The sequence below is a fragment of the Phoxinus phoxinus genome (genome assembly GCF_949152265.1).
Source record: "Phoxinus phoxinus genome assembly, chromosome: 3".
Lineage (NCBI taxonomy): Eukaryota > Metazoa > Chordata > Actinopteri > Cypriniformes > Leuciscidae > Phoxinus > Phoxinus phoxinus.
In genome coordinates, this window is record NC_136878.1 from 28,452,583 (window position 1) to 28,469,236 (window position 16,654).

Sequence of the window (16,654 nt, forward strand, 5' to 3'; positions counted from 1 at the left end):
AAACCAGTCCAGGCAAGGGTCAAAATCCGATAGGGCAATCCAAAGACACAAGACATGAACAAGGACAAGAAACGGGCAGCAACAGGAACGGAAGTGTGGGGACAATCAACAAGGACTCCGTGACAAACACTAAACAGACAGGGTATATATACACAAGTGCAAACAAGGTGAGGAGAAACAGCTGAAGGAAATTAACAATCAGTGACAGACAGGATTATGGGAAATGTAGTGAAAATGCCTAGACACCGTGAAAACTGAGACCTCTAATGTTAAACCCAGGGAACCACCAGACACTGTGACATTGAGGGAATGCACTTCTTCAATCTTAGCTGTCACGCACGGACATGACAGGTCTTGGCTTACATCTTGTCCATGTTTGTTTGAAAGTCCATTCCGATAACAAATAAGCTTGTCATAAATAGATAAGAATATGTAGTAAGTTATAATGTGGTTTTCAGCTTAAAAATATGTTTTGATTCTGAAATATTTCACTATGGGTTGCACATTGGCTAAATACATGCATGTTTAATGCTGTTCAAATTAAGTTTGAGCTTGGTTTTTTCAGAATTTTTTTCTGAAGATTTCTGAAATGTTTTTGTTTTTCGTTTATTTTATTGAAAATACAGTACAAATAGGTACTGTACAAAATGGTAATATTGTGAAATATTATTACAATTTAAAAATTCCTAATAGGCCTATTGTAAAATCTAATTTTGTCAAATGTAACATTGAATGATTCAAGTCAATCAGTCTCACATGATTCTTCAGAAATTCTGATTTGCTGCTCAAGAAAAAAATGTTACTTCTCTATAATATATATATATATATATATATATATATATATATATATATATATATATATATAATTCTTTGATAAATAGAAAGTTCAAAAGAACAGCATTTAGAATTGAAATCTTTTGTAACATTATATGTCTTTACTGTCACTTTTGATCAATTTAATTAATCCTCATGCATACAATTAATTTATTTTCAAATACATCTTACTGACTCCAAACTTTTAAAAAGACTCTAGCATGTTGTAGTAATGAGGATGCAGTTAGCTTGCTGATAATTATGTAACGAGAATTAATGCTCATATAGAAGTCAATCCTGTTAAAATGACTAAAGAATGCACACGATGAATGAATGCAACTCTAAATTAATTTGAGCATTTGTTGCGACTCCAAGCTGATGATCACCTCAACTTTTAAAACATCCTTTTGAATCAAAAGTACTTCTTTCCGTTCTTTAAATCATACCTTGAGAGATTGACCTTTTGCACACAAGAATGGCTTTATTAGACCCATAGACCGAAGGTTATACTATATCAGTTGTTCTACAGCTTTTGCTTTCATTAAAAGTCTTCCGATCTTTTCTAAAGGAAAAACTAACAGCAAAAATGTAGGCTATAGCTAAAACAGCCTTAGCTGGAAGACCAACTGGCCATCCAACTAAACAGCTTGGCCAGCCTGTTAGTCAAGATATAGGTCCAAGACCAGCTTAAACCAGCTAAACCATCCAAGACCAACTTCTGAGGCTGGTTTTAGGTGCTTCTTTTCATGGTAGTTTAAAGTGTTTAGATAATAACAAACTCTTTGACAGTTTTTCTCAGGACACAAAGTTAACATCCATGTGTCAAAGCAAGCATCACTTGAGTAAACACCTGTCTGCTTCAAGTATTTGAAGCCCTTCTTTCCTCACAGTGGGTCTGCGTGGAGGCTTAACATTCCTTTGATGGAGATATTGAGACAACGGCTTCAGGAGGAACAGTTAAGGGGTTTAAGTCTGTTCCCTATCATCTCTAAAGCTATCCAACACATTGTATGCCGCTGGCACATTCTTAGTTTCATTCTTCAGTCTCATGCAAAGATCGGATGTTCTGTGGAGAAAACAGGGTGCAAAAGTTCACAGTTCAAACTAAACCAGTCCTGGCATTTCACTCCTGGTTTTCTTATGGAATAACATGTGTCTTTTCATCAGGTAAAAAAATATTACTAATGCTGCAAAATATTAGGTTTTCTGCGAAAAGCAGAAAGGTTTAGGAAGTTTGTGGTTGGCTTTTCCTTGAGTGCTTATGTCAAGTAGGCTTGTGCCCTCTTGTGGTTGGACAAAGTCGGTTTTTTTTAGGTAAAATCTGCATTATGAAGCAATTAGCATACTTAACTCATGCTAATAACTGAAAATAATACAGGAATAATGAGGAAACACTAATGTTTTTTTTGTTTTTATAATTTACCTTTTTTATGGCACCCATTTCTCAACTGAGAAACTTTGCACATATAGTCATGAGCAGGTTTACAGTAAAAGTTATCTGTATAAATCAAAAAGTAAAAAAAATAAACAGCTTTAACAGCATAATTTCACAGTTGTGCAAAAAAAGACAAATGTCTAATTTCTCAACTAAGAGCATAGTGAGAGCTTAGCAGTAGTTTTCAAACATTTAAAACTACACTATCATTTTTCAATTTCACAGTATAAAAAAATAGTAAGCTCCCAAAATTACTAACTTTGTATCGCATGTTAAATGGCCACTAGCAGAAATGTAGGCACTTACCAAAACTTTCCAGAACATAGAAAAACACAAAGGGCAAGCTTTTACCAAAAGCAGCCCAATTGAACGCAATTAAAATAAGCTGACACAGACTCTACTTACCTAATTAACTCTATCAGTGTATAGTTGCTATATGAAATGCTTGAATATATTTCTACATTTTGGCAACCAAATGAATTTCACAATAATAACGACATTCAACAAAACTATACATTTAAAAACATAGAATGAAATGTAAATAATGAGGGACATATACAAGAAACGATGCTCTGAGGGAAGACCAACTGTGTAGAGCTGGTGGAGTGGAGTTGAAATAGGGAAAGAAAATCAGAGGGTCAAATGGAGCAACCATTTATTGTAATGGCTAAACAAAAACAACTAAAATATATTACAGTGATTTGAAGAATTCTTAAAAAAAATTAAGTTATTTTAATGTTTATGGTCAGAATTTAGTTATTTTCTTTAGCTGAATCTCTACTTAGCCCATCATGGATATTAGTGCAGATTAAATATAGATAGCAATTACATCATTCTAAAATGGTGGCAAAAAAAAAAGTTATTTTCAGATTTAGTGTTAAAAGTGCTAGAAATATTAATCATTGCAATCTAATCTAAACCAAATAAACATTAAACAACAATAATATTAATGCTCATGTAACCGTTTTTCTGATACATTTAGAGAGGAAAGATCTCAATTTGTAAGCTTGTTAGTGATGTGCAAAGTATGTTAATTGCAAATAAAAAATACCACAAAATGTGAATATGTATGTAAAGTCACAATCTTTAAGTCAAATATATTTTCTCTTGTTCCTCATTGCTGTTCTCTATTACTGTGATCAAGTCACATGACCGTAGACTCTGACTGCTGGGACTTGGACATGCTTGCAGAGGAAACCCATCATTCAGAACCTACATAAAGGGAAAGAACATAAATCCTAATTTTAAAAAATAATTTACATCTAACTCTTTAAACTGATGGATGATTTAAGAAAAATGTGTTGCCTGATGATAGCAGGCCTCAAATCCGACAACATGCACCAAAACAATGTTTATCATAAAAGTAGTTAATTGTTACAGGTTTCCATATTAGAGCTACCATTCAGTTACTTTACTTTATCTCAATTGATTAATAATGATAAAATATGGATGTGTACCTCTCGATAGTGGTAAGGAATTTCCAGTTGGACTGGCTGCAATAGTCGTTTCACCTTTTTGTGGTATTTAAAAAGTACAAAAATGCAGATACCACACATGGCCGAAACAAAAAGTGTGGTCATAATAATATAGAGCAAAGCACGTCTCCTTACAGCTTCAGCTACACAGGAAGAATGAAAGAACACATTTCAGTTAAACAATTAATGCACTTGAGCAAAATGAATAATGTATTGCAGCATGTGATTCATTTAAGTAACTAAAAGTTAATGAATTTCTGATTGGGTTTAATCACACACACTATGAATGAAGCTGATGCAGTTTGTGCTCTAGTAAGAGCACAAGTGAATAAGACTTACATGTTTCAGGGATGATTTTACATTTTTCCTCGCTAGCATTTCCATAAGGCTTATTGTACTTCAAATATTCAACCTGGAAACAGTAGTTTTGCTCTGATTCCAGGTCAGGTAAGGGTTCCTTTTTTCTATCCGTAATAATAGACTCCAGCTGTAGGAACAAAAAACTCTTGTCAGCTTTACACTACTCCTCCTTCAGAAATAGGAAATTAATGTTTGTTTACATTTTTCTTTTTCTTTTTTTGTGAAGGATGCAAGAGACCTTAGAGGATCTTCCGTTCTCTACTTTCCAGTATGATATATTAAATTCAATGTGCTCTCCATATTCTTTCTCCAAGCTCTGGTCCATATGTGTCAAAATCAGGAAAACCCTTTCATTGATTACAATCAGATTCATCACAGGGGAACAAGATTTAACTGTGAAACACAAAGAACATAGATATTTGTGTTAGAGATATTAGAGGTGATAAACAAACATTTAAAATGGAAGGTACATATAACCACATAAAGCAATCTTTACCATTTACACACTGAACCGGATTTGAATACTGCCATTCTGACACGTTGTTTCCTTTCTCTGTGCGAACTCGAAATACCGCTCCATAAAATTCAGGAGTGATTTGAAATGTTCTTAATTTTGTTCCAGTATGGCTCGACACATTGAGCCATTCATCCTCTGATTTGCTAAAATCAAAATAATACATAATAAGTTAAAGCCAAGATGATAGCGCAGGTAAGTGAGATGTTTTATATGACCACCTCAGTCACCATTCACTTTTTAACTTTATGGAAAGTGAACGGTGACTGAAATTCTGTATAACTCGTAGAAGAAAGAAAAAAATCAAAAGGGTTTGGAGCAACATGAGGGTGAGTAAATGATGACAATTTCATTGTGGTTGAACTATCCATTTAACATAATATAACTTACCGTTTAGGGTTGTACTGTAGTGAACACAGCACGTTGTCATCGTTGGAAAGATCCCACTGCAGATTTGATTCGTCCATCTTAACATCGTGAGGGGGCTTTAAGCCGAATGTCCTCTCTGAAAAAAAAAACAGATAACGTTATACGCTGTTTTAAGGACATGAAAGCAATGACACGTTGTTTAAAATAAGCAATTCCACAAATCATATCATTTGAGTCCTTACCGATGTTGTCGATTATCAGTATCAAAACTGCAAATACGTGAAGGTAGCGGGTCATTTCTACGGTTTTGTATCCATATTTTCACCATGAAAGCTGGGCTTTTTGATGAAGCGCCATTCTGGTTTTCTTGTTGAAACACGCTAGTTCCTCTTAGGCTCTTACGGTAAACAGCATAAATACAGCGTAATCTACCGAGGTCAGTAGAGGATCTCGCACAATAAAATTAAAGCACATAGATATCGGTTAAACCCAATAATAAATGCGACATAACTGTTTTCTTACTACCTATTTACTTATAAATCCCGTTTGTAAGCGTTATGTTGCAATCAGTGGCTGAATCAGATGCTTCTGTCTGTTAGTTTCCTTTTTCCGCCCACGACTCTTGTCTTCTTCTTCTTCTATGAGATTTTATTGGCGGTTGACAAACAACAAAATGATGTATTACCGCCACCGACTGGTATGAAGTGTAGATCAAAATTACATTTTTATATCCTCTCACACAAAATAGTTATTCTATACTGAAAAATAAAACTATAACAATCATTTCCCGAGTTATTTTCTAAAATATCTTCTAGTATAAATTGAAATTTTATTTTTTCTAGATTTTGCATTAGAATCCTTCTTTCAGGCTCTTATTTCTGACAGTACAGCTAAATATGTTCCACAGTTTCTTATTGCCCACAAAATTCACACCCTCCAGTATCATGTTTACCCATTTTATAAAGTGTACTGTTTAGTCTTGTATGTCCAAATCTCCTGTTTTTCTTCTCCATATCCCATTGTTTTTTCCACCTTACATTCAACCTTTCCTTAATAATAATTGATTTCATTGATTACCGAAAACGATTTTTAACTCGAAATAAACAACGCAACAAATGTCGTCTCTTTTTCGGGGTGGCCTATGGCGCAAAAACGTCGTTTGGAATTCCCTCACAATAAACAAAATGTCACATAGCAAGCAATAAACCCCGAATGGTGTATGTTCACAATCCAGTACAGCAGGTGGCGATAAAGACGTTCATGGTGGTGAGTTTTTATCCTTTTCGAGAACAAGACGTTCAAAAATGGGAGCTATGGCTTGGCAAATAACGCTTTTATATCGTTTTAATTTTTTAGTTGACTGTAAACCCATGGATCCTTGACTAGTTTATGTTTCTTTAGCAATGTATCTGTAAGACAGTCAAGTAACGTAATTAAATTAAAACCAAATGCTTTGCAATGCATTCAGTGATAACTAGGCTATCTAATTAGCACAGGGAAAGCTGTCAATAGAAAAAAACAACTACATTATTTTGCCTGCTATCATAATAAGACCTCAATATTTAGACGTTTAGCATCCATGGCAGGTCGCTTACTGGGTCGCAGGTGTTAGTTTGGTGAATGAAGTGAAAGTAGCCTACTAGTAGCAGGAATGGAGGATCATCATCAAGATGCTGCTGTGAGTGTGAGCTGCTCTGGAGCAGATCTTCTCTCCAGGATCGCTCTCAATGATAACAAGGCTGGCATGGAGGGACTGGACAGAGACAAGATCAACAAGGTCATTCTGGAAACCTCCAAGGTCAGCTATTTATTTACTTAAGTTATACAGTATTATACTTGTATATGTGTAGTTGACAAATAACGTAGACATAAAGCTTTTTTTTAAGCAGATCAGACAAAAATACAATTAATATTTAGGCTATATTAATGTGTATGGGTGAAGTTTGGCCTGTCATTAAGTTTATATCAAGTTACATTGTTATGCTGTATCATTATATTGCTGTTCTGTTAGATTTATTATTTATTCATTTATTTACATACATTTTTTAATAAATAACATGACATCAAATTTTAAGTTATTTTAGTAAACTTTTAATTCATCAATAGTCCTGACATTTAAAAAAAAAATAGATTCTCAATTAATCTCTCAATTAATATGATCATTTTCATTTAAGTTAAATGTGTGTTTTAAACTAATTAAGCCTGGTTTCACAGACAGGGCTTAGATTAAGCCAGGATTGGGCTTTAGTTGAATTAGTTAAAAAAAAAATTAAATGTGCCTTAGTAAAAAATAAAATAATAATAATGGTGTGCGCATCTCTTGAGACAAAACAATGGCAGTGACACATTTTTAGATGCTAGTGCCAGTTGCTTTTAGTTAAAACAACTTAAACATGCATTTTAGTTTAGGACTAGGCTTAAGCCTTGTCTGTGAAACCGAGGGTTAATATTATAAATGAATTAAATGTTTAAATGCCTTTATATGAAGTTAACAGTAGCAAGTTACAGTTCTGGTCAGTGATGACATTGACCCATTTATAATGCAGTTGAAATTTTTTTTAATAAATTTGTTATTTTGAATAACAGGGATCTAAATTTTATGAGAATGAACTTAAGAAGGAGCGGCAGGTGAATCAGCGCATTGAAAAGATGATGGAGCAAAAAGCAAGAATCACTAAAGAACAGATGAAGCAAGCACAAGCAGAGGTAATCAACTCTTTAATGATTGTCATAAATCTTATGACAATTTCACCCTGAGTGTTATTACTGAAATGCTATCATATTGAAAAATAGGATGTATTATTTAAATAATTTGAATTCATTATTTGAAATAATTTTGTCTGGACCGGATGAGTCTTATTAATGTTTTACACAGTTGTAGGAACCGTGTGTATTATGCCTTATAGTCATGATAATTGCTTCGTGATATTATTTCTTTGTGCTTTATTGTTACAATGCAATAAATCTTAAATCTTAATGGTCATAAGATAAGCTACATTGTCTTTATGCAAAATATAAACTGGAGTGAAACGAAGAGCTGGACATATTTTTGTGAGCTTTACCCAAAATATAAAATGAAATGCATTACTTCCACATACCTGTTCAGTTGTTGAAGAGTTTTCGCACCATAGGTGGACAAACTAAAATGTGAACTGGAGAGGGGTCGAGATCTGGGCCGTGTGATAGTTCACGTGGACATGGACGCGTTCTATGCTGCTGTAGAAATGAGAGACTGCCCGGAGCTGAAGGACAAACCGATGGCAGTGGGATCCATGAGCATGCTGGTGAGAATCTGAAACCTCACGGAACATCATCACATGTCCACATTGTTGACATTGTCTTTATCAATTCCAGTCTACCTCCAATTACCACGCCAGGAGGTTTGGTGTCCGTGCTGCCATGCCAGGGTTCATTGCGAAGAAGCTCTGTCCAAACCTAGTTATCATGCCCACCAACTTTGACAAATACAGAGCAGTGAGTGCCCAGGTATGTTATATGTTAGGCCGGCGACATTCAGTAGTCATAGCTGCTGTCGTTTCCTCATGCCTGGGTCTGTCTTTAAGGTACGGGAGATATTCTCAGAGTATGACCCTCATTTCATGACTGTGAGTCTGGACGAGGCTTATCTGGACATCACTGAGCATCTGGAGCAGCGGAAGCTCTGGCCGGAGAGCATGCGAACACATCACATGTGTGATGCCAAGACAGGTGTGTTACAGAAGTCAACTGACTAGTGCAGGGGTTTTTAAACTGGAAGAGATTTGTGGTCTGTCGAAAAGATTGGAGATAAGCAGTGTAAAAAGACATTGAAAATAAATAAATATTTGTAATTGTAATAATGATTTATTTAAAAAATAAAATAATAATTTTAAAAAACACCTTATAGTACTATAAGTAGAAAAAAGTAGTAATTTAACATAATATAGATATTTTCCAATAATATTTTGCACAGATTTATAATTTAAATCAATTTCTGGTCCCACTTTATATTAAGTGTCTTTAATTACTATTAATCTTTAAATTAATAATTTTATACAATGCTGTTATTGTGTACATTTTTACATTGTACTTGCATTTAAAGAGTATCTGCATGTAATTTCTGTAATTGATTTCAGTAATTACATGTATAATTACACTGTTTATCCTTCCCTTTTACCTTAACCCATCATTTAAACCTACCAGTACCACTAAGCATGTCCCTAACCTTACCCGTATCCCACCTCAATAGCAGAAAGTGTTTTGCAATACAACATGAACACAATAAGTACATTGTACCCAACATTTTTTTATGTAAGTTCGTAGTAAAGACTCCTAAATCAAATTGAGACCAAATATGTAATTAAAGGAGAACTCCGGTCAATTTTAACATTGAGCTCAATTTTTAGTAAATTTGGAGTGCTGTCAATACAGAGAACAATGACAAAATTGTCGAGTTCACGCGCGTGATCTAAGTAACTAAACCTATGCGCGTGAACTCGACAATCGACTACTTTGGACTTCGACCGAAAACAGGAACTAAATACAGGTATTTGCGCTGGCTGATATAACATCATTTTTATTAATATCTTTCACATCTAATGCAGTCAGATTCACTCGTGTTCACTCTGAAGGAATCACTCAACATGGCTGGGCACTTGTAATGACACATCAAGGATGATAAGAGAAATAAAAGCAGGTTTAAAATTAGACCCCATTCAAGTCAATAGTGTGCAGATTTTAAAAATAGGATAACACTGTGTAGGCAACACCGATTTTTGTCGTTGTTCTCTGTATTGACAGCACTCCAAATTTACAAAAAATTGAGCTCAATGTTAAAATTGACCGGAGTTCTCCTTTAAGTTTAAAAAAAAATGTTTCATGGGATGCATTGTCTTTATTCATAAAAATTATAGCTGCATTTTAAATTCACTCGCACAAGGATGATCATTTTTCGGAGTCGTTGGCATCTAAAAGATTGAAAAGAGGTCCACTTTTTATTTTGTGAAAGCTTTAATTATGTATTAAAATGTATTTTAATATGAACAATTATATTAGCATGATGTTTGTTCTTTATTCTGATTAAAAGAAGATGATGCAGGAAGGTTTGCGGGTGAATCGGAAAAAGATGGACTGTCTCCTGTGCTGTTTGAGGACAGTCCCGGCTCCTCGACCTCTCTGTCAGGAGCTGAAGGGAAAGCTGAGGTGTTTGGGACGAGTGTAGAGGAGGCTGTGAGGGAGATGCGCTTCCGTATTGAGCAGAAAACGACTCTTACTGCCAGTGCAGGTGAGGGAGTGGAGATTTTTATTTGGTTTTTACTCTTAAAGGTACAATATGTAAGATTTTTGCATTAAAGGTGCAAAAGGTGATCTGGAAAAAGCTAACTTTAGCCTGCTAGCATTGAAAGCATACTAATCCACCCTCCCTGCAAAATGCCGTCTAAAGCCACGCCTCCTCCAATACACATGAATACACACAGACCAGAATTGAGACGACCAGAGACGTGAACAAACTTGCACACTGTGCCTTTAACTTGAAAACATAAGTATATCCAGTTTTTATACTGTATGTACGAAATTTCTAATTATTCTCTGTTGTAGGTATTGCCCCAAACATGATGCTTGCAAAAGTATGCAGTGACAAGAACAAGCCCAATGGCCAGTACCGAATTCCTCCTGAGAGACAAATTGTGATGGAGTTTATGAAGGATCTTCCTGTCAGAAAGGTCCGCCTGACCCCTCTTATCCTGGGCTGTTTTATAGCTCATTGACGTGGCCTAATATTATTGTTTATTTATTCCAGGTGTCTGGTGTTGGAAAGGTGACTGAGAAGATGCTTGCTGCTTTGGGTGTTGTCAGCTGTGCTCAACTTGGCCAGCAGATGGCATTACTTTCCCTGCTTTTTTCCGAAACCTCTTGGCATCATTTCCTTCACATATCTTTGGGTTTGGGCTCCACATATATTGAGAGGTGTGCAGTATTAATGTATATGTTACAGCATCAAACATACTTAAGTAATATCAATAAACTACATGGGCAACTGGTTTGTTGGATATGGAATAAGATTACTATTTTAATATTTCATGGACGATCTGGTCTTTTATTTCAGGGACTCAGAAAGAAAAAGCATGAGCACTGAGAGGTAATCTGCTCAATAAAGGCTTTAGCACATGCATCAGTCCCAAGCATTATTGTAATTTGTAAATCAATAAACTTGAAATCAACATTCTGTTTCCTCCATCCCTTATTTAATTTGTGTCATTGATATTCACTCTTTCTTTTAGGACGTTTGGGGAGATGAGTGATGCAGAAGAGCAATATTCCCTGTGTAAGGAGCTCTGTCATGACCTAGCACAGGACCTACAGCGAGAGGGCCTTAAGGTACCTGTGTTTCGCCCTCTTGTCGTCGGGCTAAATTAAAGTAAAAGTAGCTTCACCCAGTTTTATACCAAACCACATATATAGCCAGTGATAACGTGCATATCACTGTGAAAATTAAGATGGTTTGAAGTTTATTTTAAAGGGTTAGTTCACCCAAAAATGAAAATAATGTCATTAATGACTCACCCTCATGTCGTTCTAAGCCCGTAAGACCTCCGTTCATCTTCGGAACACAGTTTAAGATATTTTAGATTTAGTCCGAGAGCTTTCTGTCCGTCCATTGAAACTGTATATACAGTATACTGTCCATGTCCATAAAGGTAAAAAAAACATCATCACAGTAGTCCATGTGACATCAGTGGGTTAGTTAGAAGTTTTTGAAGCATCGAAAATAACACAAAATAAGACTTTATTCAGCATTGTATTCTCTCCCGGGTCTGTTGTCAATCCTTCACAGTTACGCTGATGGCGTAAGACGCTGATGACGTGTTATCTGGTGCGCCCGAGCTTCATTTATAGACTGAGGGAAACGCACGCTGTAAAAGTGTCTCATCCGCGACATGCACATTTACGCACCATTAAAAAAATGATATCCACGCAAACAATGTAGAATAGCTTGAATATAGCGTGCGTCTCCCTCAGACTGTAAACGAAGCTCGGGCGCACCAGATAACACGTCATCAGCGTCTTCCGTCAGCAGCGTCACTGCGGAGTCGTGAACGCAGATTGACAACAGACCCGGGAGAGAATACAATGCTGAATAAAGTCTTATTTTGTGTTATTTTTGGACCAAAAAGTATTTTCGATGCTTCAAAAACTTCTAACTAACCCACTGATGTCACATGGACTACTGTGATGATGTTTTTTTTACCTTTATGGACATGGACAGTATACTGTATATACAGTTTCAATGGATTGACAGAAAGCTCTCGGACTAAATCTAAAATATCTTAAACTGTGTTCCGAAGATGAACGGAGGTCTTACGGGCTTAGAACGACATGAGGGTGAGTCATTAATGACATTATTTTCATTTTTGGGTGAACTAACCCTTTAAGTAATTCATTCATTTACGATGTTTTGTTATAAATATCAGCATCATTGAACTACCATGTGCTTGTGTATTGCATATTTGTGTAGTTGAGGAAACTTTTCAATTATTTTACTTTTTGTTGCTTGATGTATTAAACAGTTGGTTGATACATATTATAAATATGTCTGTATGACCCCCTAAAAGATTTAAAAAAAAAGTTTATTATGTGCAGAAATAGTTCAGGAAATGTCATCTGGACTCCATAAACAATTAGTAAGTGCATAAATATTTGTCTAACATGCGATGACATTTATTTGTGTCATAGGGGAAAACTGTTACTTTAAAGTTGAAGAATGTCAACTTTGAAGTGAAGACTAAAGCATTTACACTGCAGTATGCTGTCTGCACTGAGGAGGACATCTTTGCTGCTGCCAAAGACCTTCTCAAAGCTGAGATTGACAGTGTCAGCCCTCCGCCACTAAAGCTAAGACTCATGGGTATATTGTGTGTGTGTGAGACATTTTTTTGGTCTCCATGAGGAAAACAGCTTATACGTCATACTAAGATGATGATGTTTTTTGAAAATGGTTTAGGGGTAGGGTTAGGGTTAGTGTAAGGGGGTAGAAAACACAGTTTGTACAGTATAAAAACCATTGTGTCGAAGTAAAGTCCTCATAAAATATGTAACGTGTGTGTGCACGACTGTTCGAATCTTTGATGTCTGTACGATTTTTTGCTTGTTTTGAAAGAAATGATCACCAAAGGCTGCATTTATTTGATAAAAAAAAAACAGTAAAAGAGGAATATTGTGAAACCGTTTAAAATAAAGGTTTTCTATTTGAATAGATTTCAAAATGTAATTTATTCCTGTTATGGCTAAGCTTGATGTTCAGCATCATTACTCCAGTCTTCAGTGTCACATGATCCTTCAGAAATCATTATAATATGCTGATGTGCTGCTCAAGAAACATTTCTTGTTATTATCTATTGAAAACAGTTGTGCTGCTTAATATTTTTGTGATGCATTTTTTCAGCATTCTTTGAAAGTTTATAGAACTATAAACGTATAGTTTATATTTATAAAAATATATATAGTTTGTAACATAATAAATGTCTTTAATGTAACTTTTGATCAATTGAATGTATCATTGGTAATTAATATATATTTAAAAAAATCTTACTGATCCAAAACTTTTGAGACGGTACTGTATGTTCATAACTTTACACAAAATGTACCATTATTTTTTCTTAAAGCATATCAATCTAAAAATGGTTTATTTGACCATGCATGAGGAATCTGACAATACAGTGATACATTTTTTTATTTTATTTTATCTGAAGCTTCTTTGTGTATTTGTTTCAGATTTGTTTATAAAATGCTCATGCTAATGAAGAGATGTGTGATTTTCAACAGGCGTTCGAGTGTCTGGCTTTATCAGCGTTGAAAATAAAAAGCCTCTTCAGAGGAGTATAATGGGGTTCCTGCAGAAAGGTGGATCTGATCCAGGCAGTTTCACGCAGTGTCCTGGATCTGCTCTCAAAGCAGGAGGAGGCAGTGATAGTGCCAGTTTCCTAAAGCCGCAGTCCACTGAGATAAAAGTACCTTCTGTGTCTGAGCAAATACCCAAATCAACAGGACCTAAGCAGCAGTCCTTTTTTCAAAGAGCGCAGTCAAAACGACTTCAGCAGCAGCAGGAGCAAATCATCATCTCTGGTACAGACACAACAAACATTAGTGCTGACGCGGCTGCTTCAACTCTGCCAATAACAAACCCTCAATCAGACACAACATCAACAAACACAAACTCGGGGACAGACGCAACAGGATACATAAACAAACATGCAACTTTAAAGCCATCGTTTAAAATCTCAACCCAGGTTCTGCAGTTTCTCACCTGCCCCGTCTGCAACAGAGAGATGAAGGATGTAAACCTCACAGCCTTCAACCACCATATTGATGAATGTCTGAAGGGCAGTGCAATGGATAATGAACACACAGATTCGGATGCAGGTGAGCGAAAGGAAGAGCTCAACAGTGAACCACCTGCATCAAGCCACAAACTGTCCTGTGATGAAGAGAATCCGTCCACTAGCATCTCTTTGCCAGTGGTGGAAACTGATGACGGAAATGATTTCAAGACTCCGTTTTTTAGTCACAGGACAAAAATAAATGAAAAGCGTTCAGTTGTTCCTAATAAGAAAAGGCCTCTTTCTGAATCTAGTTCTAAAGCCTCACACACAAAACACAATCCTGCGGCTGTCGTCACAGAGTTGTCATCTGACTTGAAAGGCTCGTCTTTGACGTGTCCCGTGTGCAGTCAGCTGCAGAGCACCGGTGACCTCGCTCTCTTCAACCGCCATGTGGATATGTGTCTCAACCAAGAAGTTCTGCTGGAGTTTAGAGGATCTCATCCTCCTGTGGATCATTCAGACACGCCTGCACTCGAGAGCGTAAGAGGTCAGTCAAAAGCAAATGTTGAAGAATGCAAGAAATCGCATTTGGAAATAACAGTGATACTATGACAAGTAAATGGTAAATCAAGGGAAATTATTATAATACACTTGTTGTTTTGTCTTTTGCAGGCCAATTGGGGGACCAGGGCAGAGTTTCTAAAGTGAGAGAAAAGAGCAAAAGGTATTTAACTGTAAAAGACGATAATACAGTATTATATTGTAAGAACATCATTTGAATGTACTGTACATGCATACTGTTTGGGGTCAGTAATATTATTTATTTATTTTTTTAACTTGTATTCAGCAAGAATGGATTAAATTGATAAAATGTAACAAAGACATTTGTATAATGTTGAAAGAATTTTTTTTTAAATAAGTGTGTATTTTTTATCTTTCCATTCATCAGAGGATCCTGGAAAAACAACAACTTTGAACACTGTTTCCACAAAAATAAATGTATAATATTAAGCAGCAACCAACTGTTTGGTTCATTGATAATAAAAATAAATGTTTCTTGAGCAGCAAATCAGCATTTTAGAATGATTTCTGAAGGATCATGTGACACTAAAGACTGGAGTAATGATGCTGAAATTTCAGCTTTGCATCACAGGGAAAAACATTAAAAACAGTTCTCTTAAATTGTAATATTTCACAATATTACTGTTCATTTTAATTTTGAGCATAAGAGACTTCTTTCATAAACATTAAAAATCTTACCGACCCCAAACTTTTAAACTCTAATGTATCTTATTATTGTTGTTTCTTATGTATTCTCCATTTTAACTACAGGCAAGGATCATCTCTTCTTCCTCCCGCAAAGAAAAGCAAAGTGTTGAGCACAAAACACACAATCGACAAGTTCTTCAAAGGCAACACCAGACAAAACGTCTAATTCTGTTACAATTCCAGAAAGATCACAGATCTTTTCATTTATGAAGAAAAGACATGATAATCCTTAAGGACTTCAGGGAATATGTTGAAGGAGCGAGTAAGAAATATGCAAACTGAAGAAAAGCAGGTATTTAATAAGATGGCACTTGATAAGAGATGGTGCTGGTGACATATTTGGGTATTTTTCTATTTATAGAAACGTGTATTTGTGTGGTGGAAAAAAATGCTTCGTATTTATACTTTTGCACTTTCCTCTTTCTATATTTATGTAAATCATTGATGTTAATTCTACATTAATATATGAGTGATGACTCAAATATTTTTTAAATAATTTTATTCTTTGCATAAACAGAAATTAGCATTTATTTTTGTATGGGCGTGTAAAGCAATTTTTAGACCATGACATAATATTTACCACCTAAATAACAAATATATACAGAAGTATCATAATTGTACACATGCAGAATTGTAATTGTATCTTCTAATTTGCACCTCAAATTAATGTAAAAAACAAATAATTAAACATTTTCCTTTTAATCTTAATCTTACAATGGTGTTTTGTGTTTTAAAGGATGGACATATATCAGTGTTTTTCTTACTTTGGAAACCATTTAAACAGGTTTAACCTTCATCCAAGAAGGAATGAAAAGTATTCAAAAAGTTTAGGGTCGCTAAAATGTCTCTTATGATTGAAAATACGTTTTTTTGTTTTTTTTTAAGCAATATTGTTTAATATTGCACATTTAAAGTGGCTGTTTTGTCTGCAGTGTCACATGATCCTTTAGAAATCATTCTAATATGGCCATTTAGTGCTCAGGAAATATTTATCAATGTTGAAAACAATGTTGAGTTGTGCTGCTTAATGCTTTTGCGGAAACCATTATTTTTCCGGATTCCTTGATGAATAAAGTTCAAAACAACAAACATTAATTTGAATACTTTGTAACAGTGTAAA

General features: G+C 35.2%; 2 protein-coding genes across 5 annotated transcripts; one reads left to right on the plus strand and one right to left on the minus strand.

Annotated features, from left to right (window-relative positions):
• Positions 1 to 2,970: 2,970 nt before the first annotated feature.
• On the minus strand, positions 2,971 to 5,667 carry ifngr2 (interferon gamma receptor 2). Its single transcript, XM_079607115.1, has 7 exons — positions 5,209 to 5,667; positions 4,988 to 5,102; positions 4,580 to 4,743; positions 4,322 to 4,476; positions 4,063 to 4,210; positions 3,706 to 3,866; positions 2,971 to 3,460 (listed from the first exon to the last, which is right to left on the minus strand). The coding sequence occupies exons 1-7, from the start codon at positions 5,261 to 5,263 to the stop codon at positions 3,335 to 3,337; spliced, it is 924 nt and encodes a 307-aa protein (XP_079463241.1). The 5' UTR covers positions 5,264 to 5,667; the 3' UTR covers positions 2,971 to 3,334.
• A 524-nt stretch (positions 5,668 to 6,191) lies between these two features.
• On the plus strand, positions 6,192 to 16,633 carry polk (polymerase (DNA directed) kappa). 4 transcript variants are annotated; one of them, XM_079607114.1, is made up of 15 exons: positions 6,192 to 6,232; positions 6,553 to 6,764; positions 7,553 to 7,672; positions 8,098 to 8,250; positions 8,321 to 8,452; positions 8,530 to 8,674; positions 10,035 to 10,229; positions 10,544 to 10,668; positions 10,746 to 10,912; positions 11,052 to 11,084; positions 11,227 to 11,323; positions 12,680 to 12,851; positions 13,769 to 14,812; positions 14,938 to 14,989; positions 15,598 to 16,633. In XM_079607114.1, exons 2-15 carry the CDS (start codon positions 6,618 to 6,620, stop codon positions 15,698 to 15,700), a joined length of 2,685 nt encoding a protein of 894 aa, XP_079463240.1. In that variant the 5' UTR covers positions 6,192 to 6,232; positions 6,553 to 6,617; the 3' UTR covers positions 15,701 to 16,633. The 4 variants fall into 4 exon arrangements, with proteins under 4 accessions (XP_079463240.1, XP_079463237.1, XP_079463239.1 ...); XM_079607111.1 differs by having other exon boundaries at positions 6,572 to 6,764; positions 10,032 to 10,229; XM_079607112.1 differs by having other exon boundaries at positions 6,199 to 6,232; positions 10,032 to 10,229.
• Positions 16,634 to 16,654: the final 21 nt, after the last annotated feature.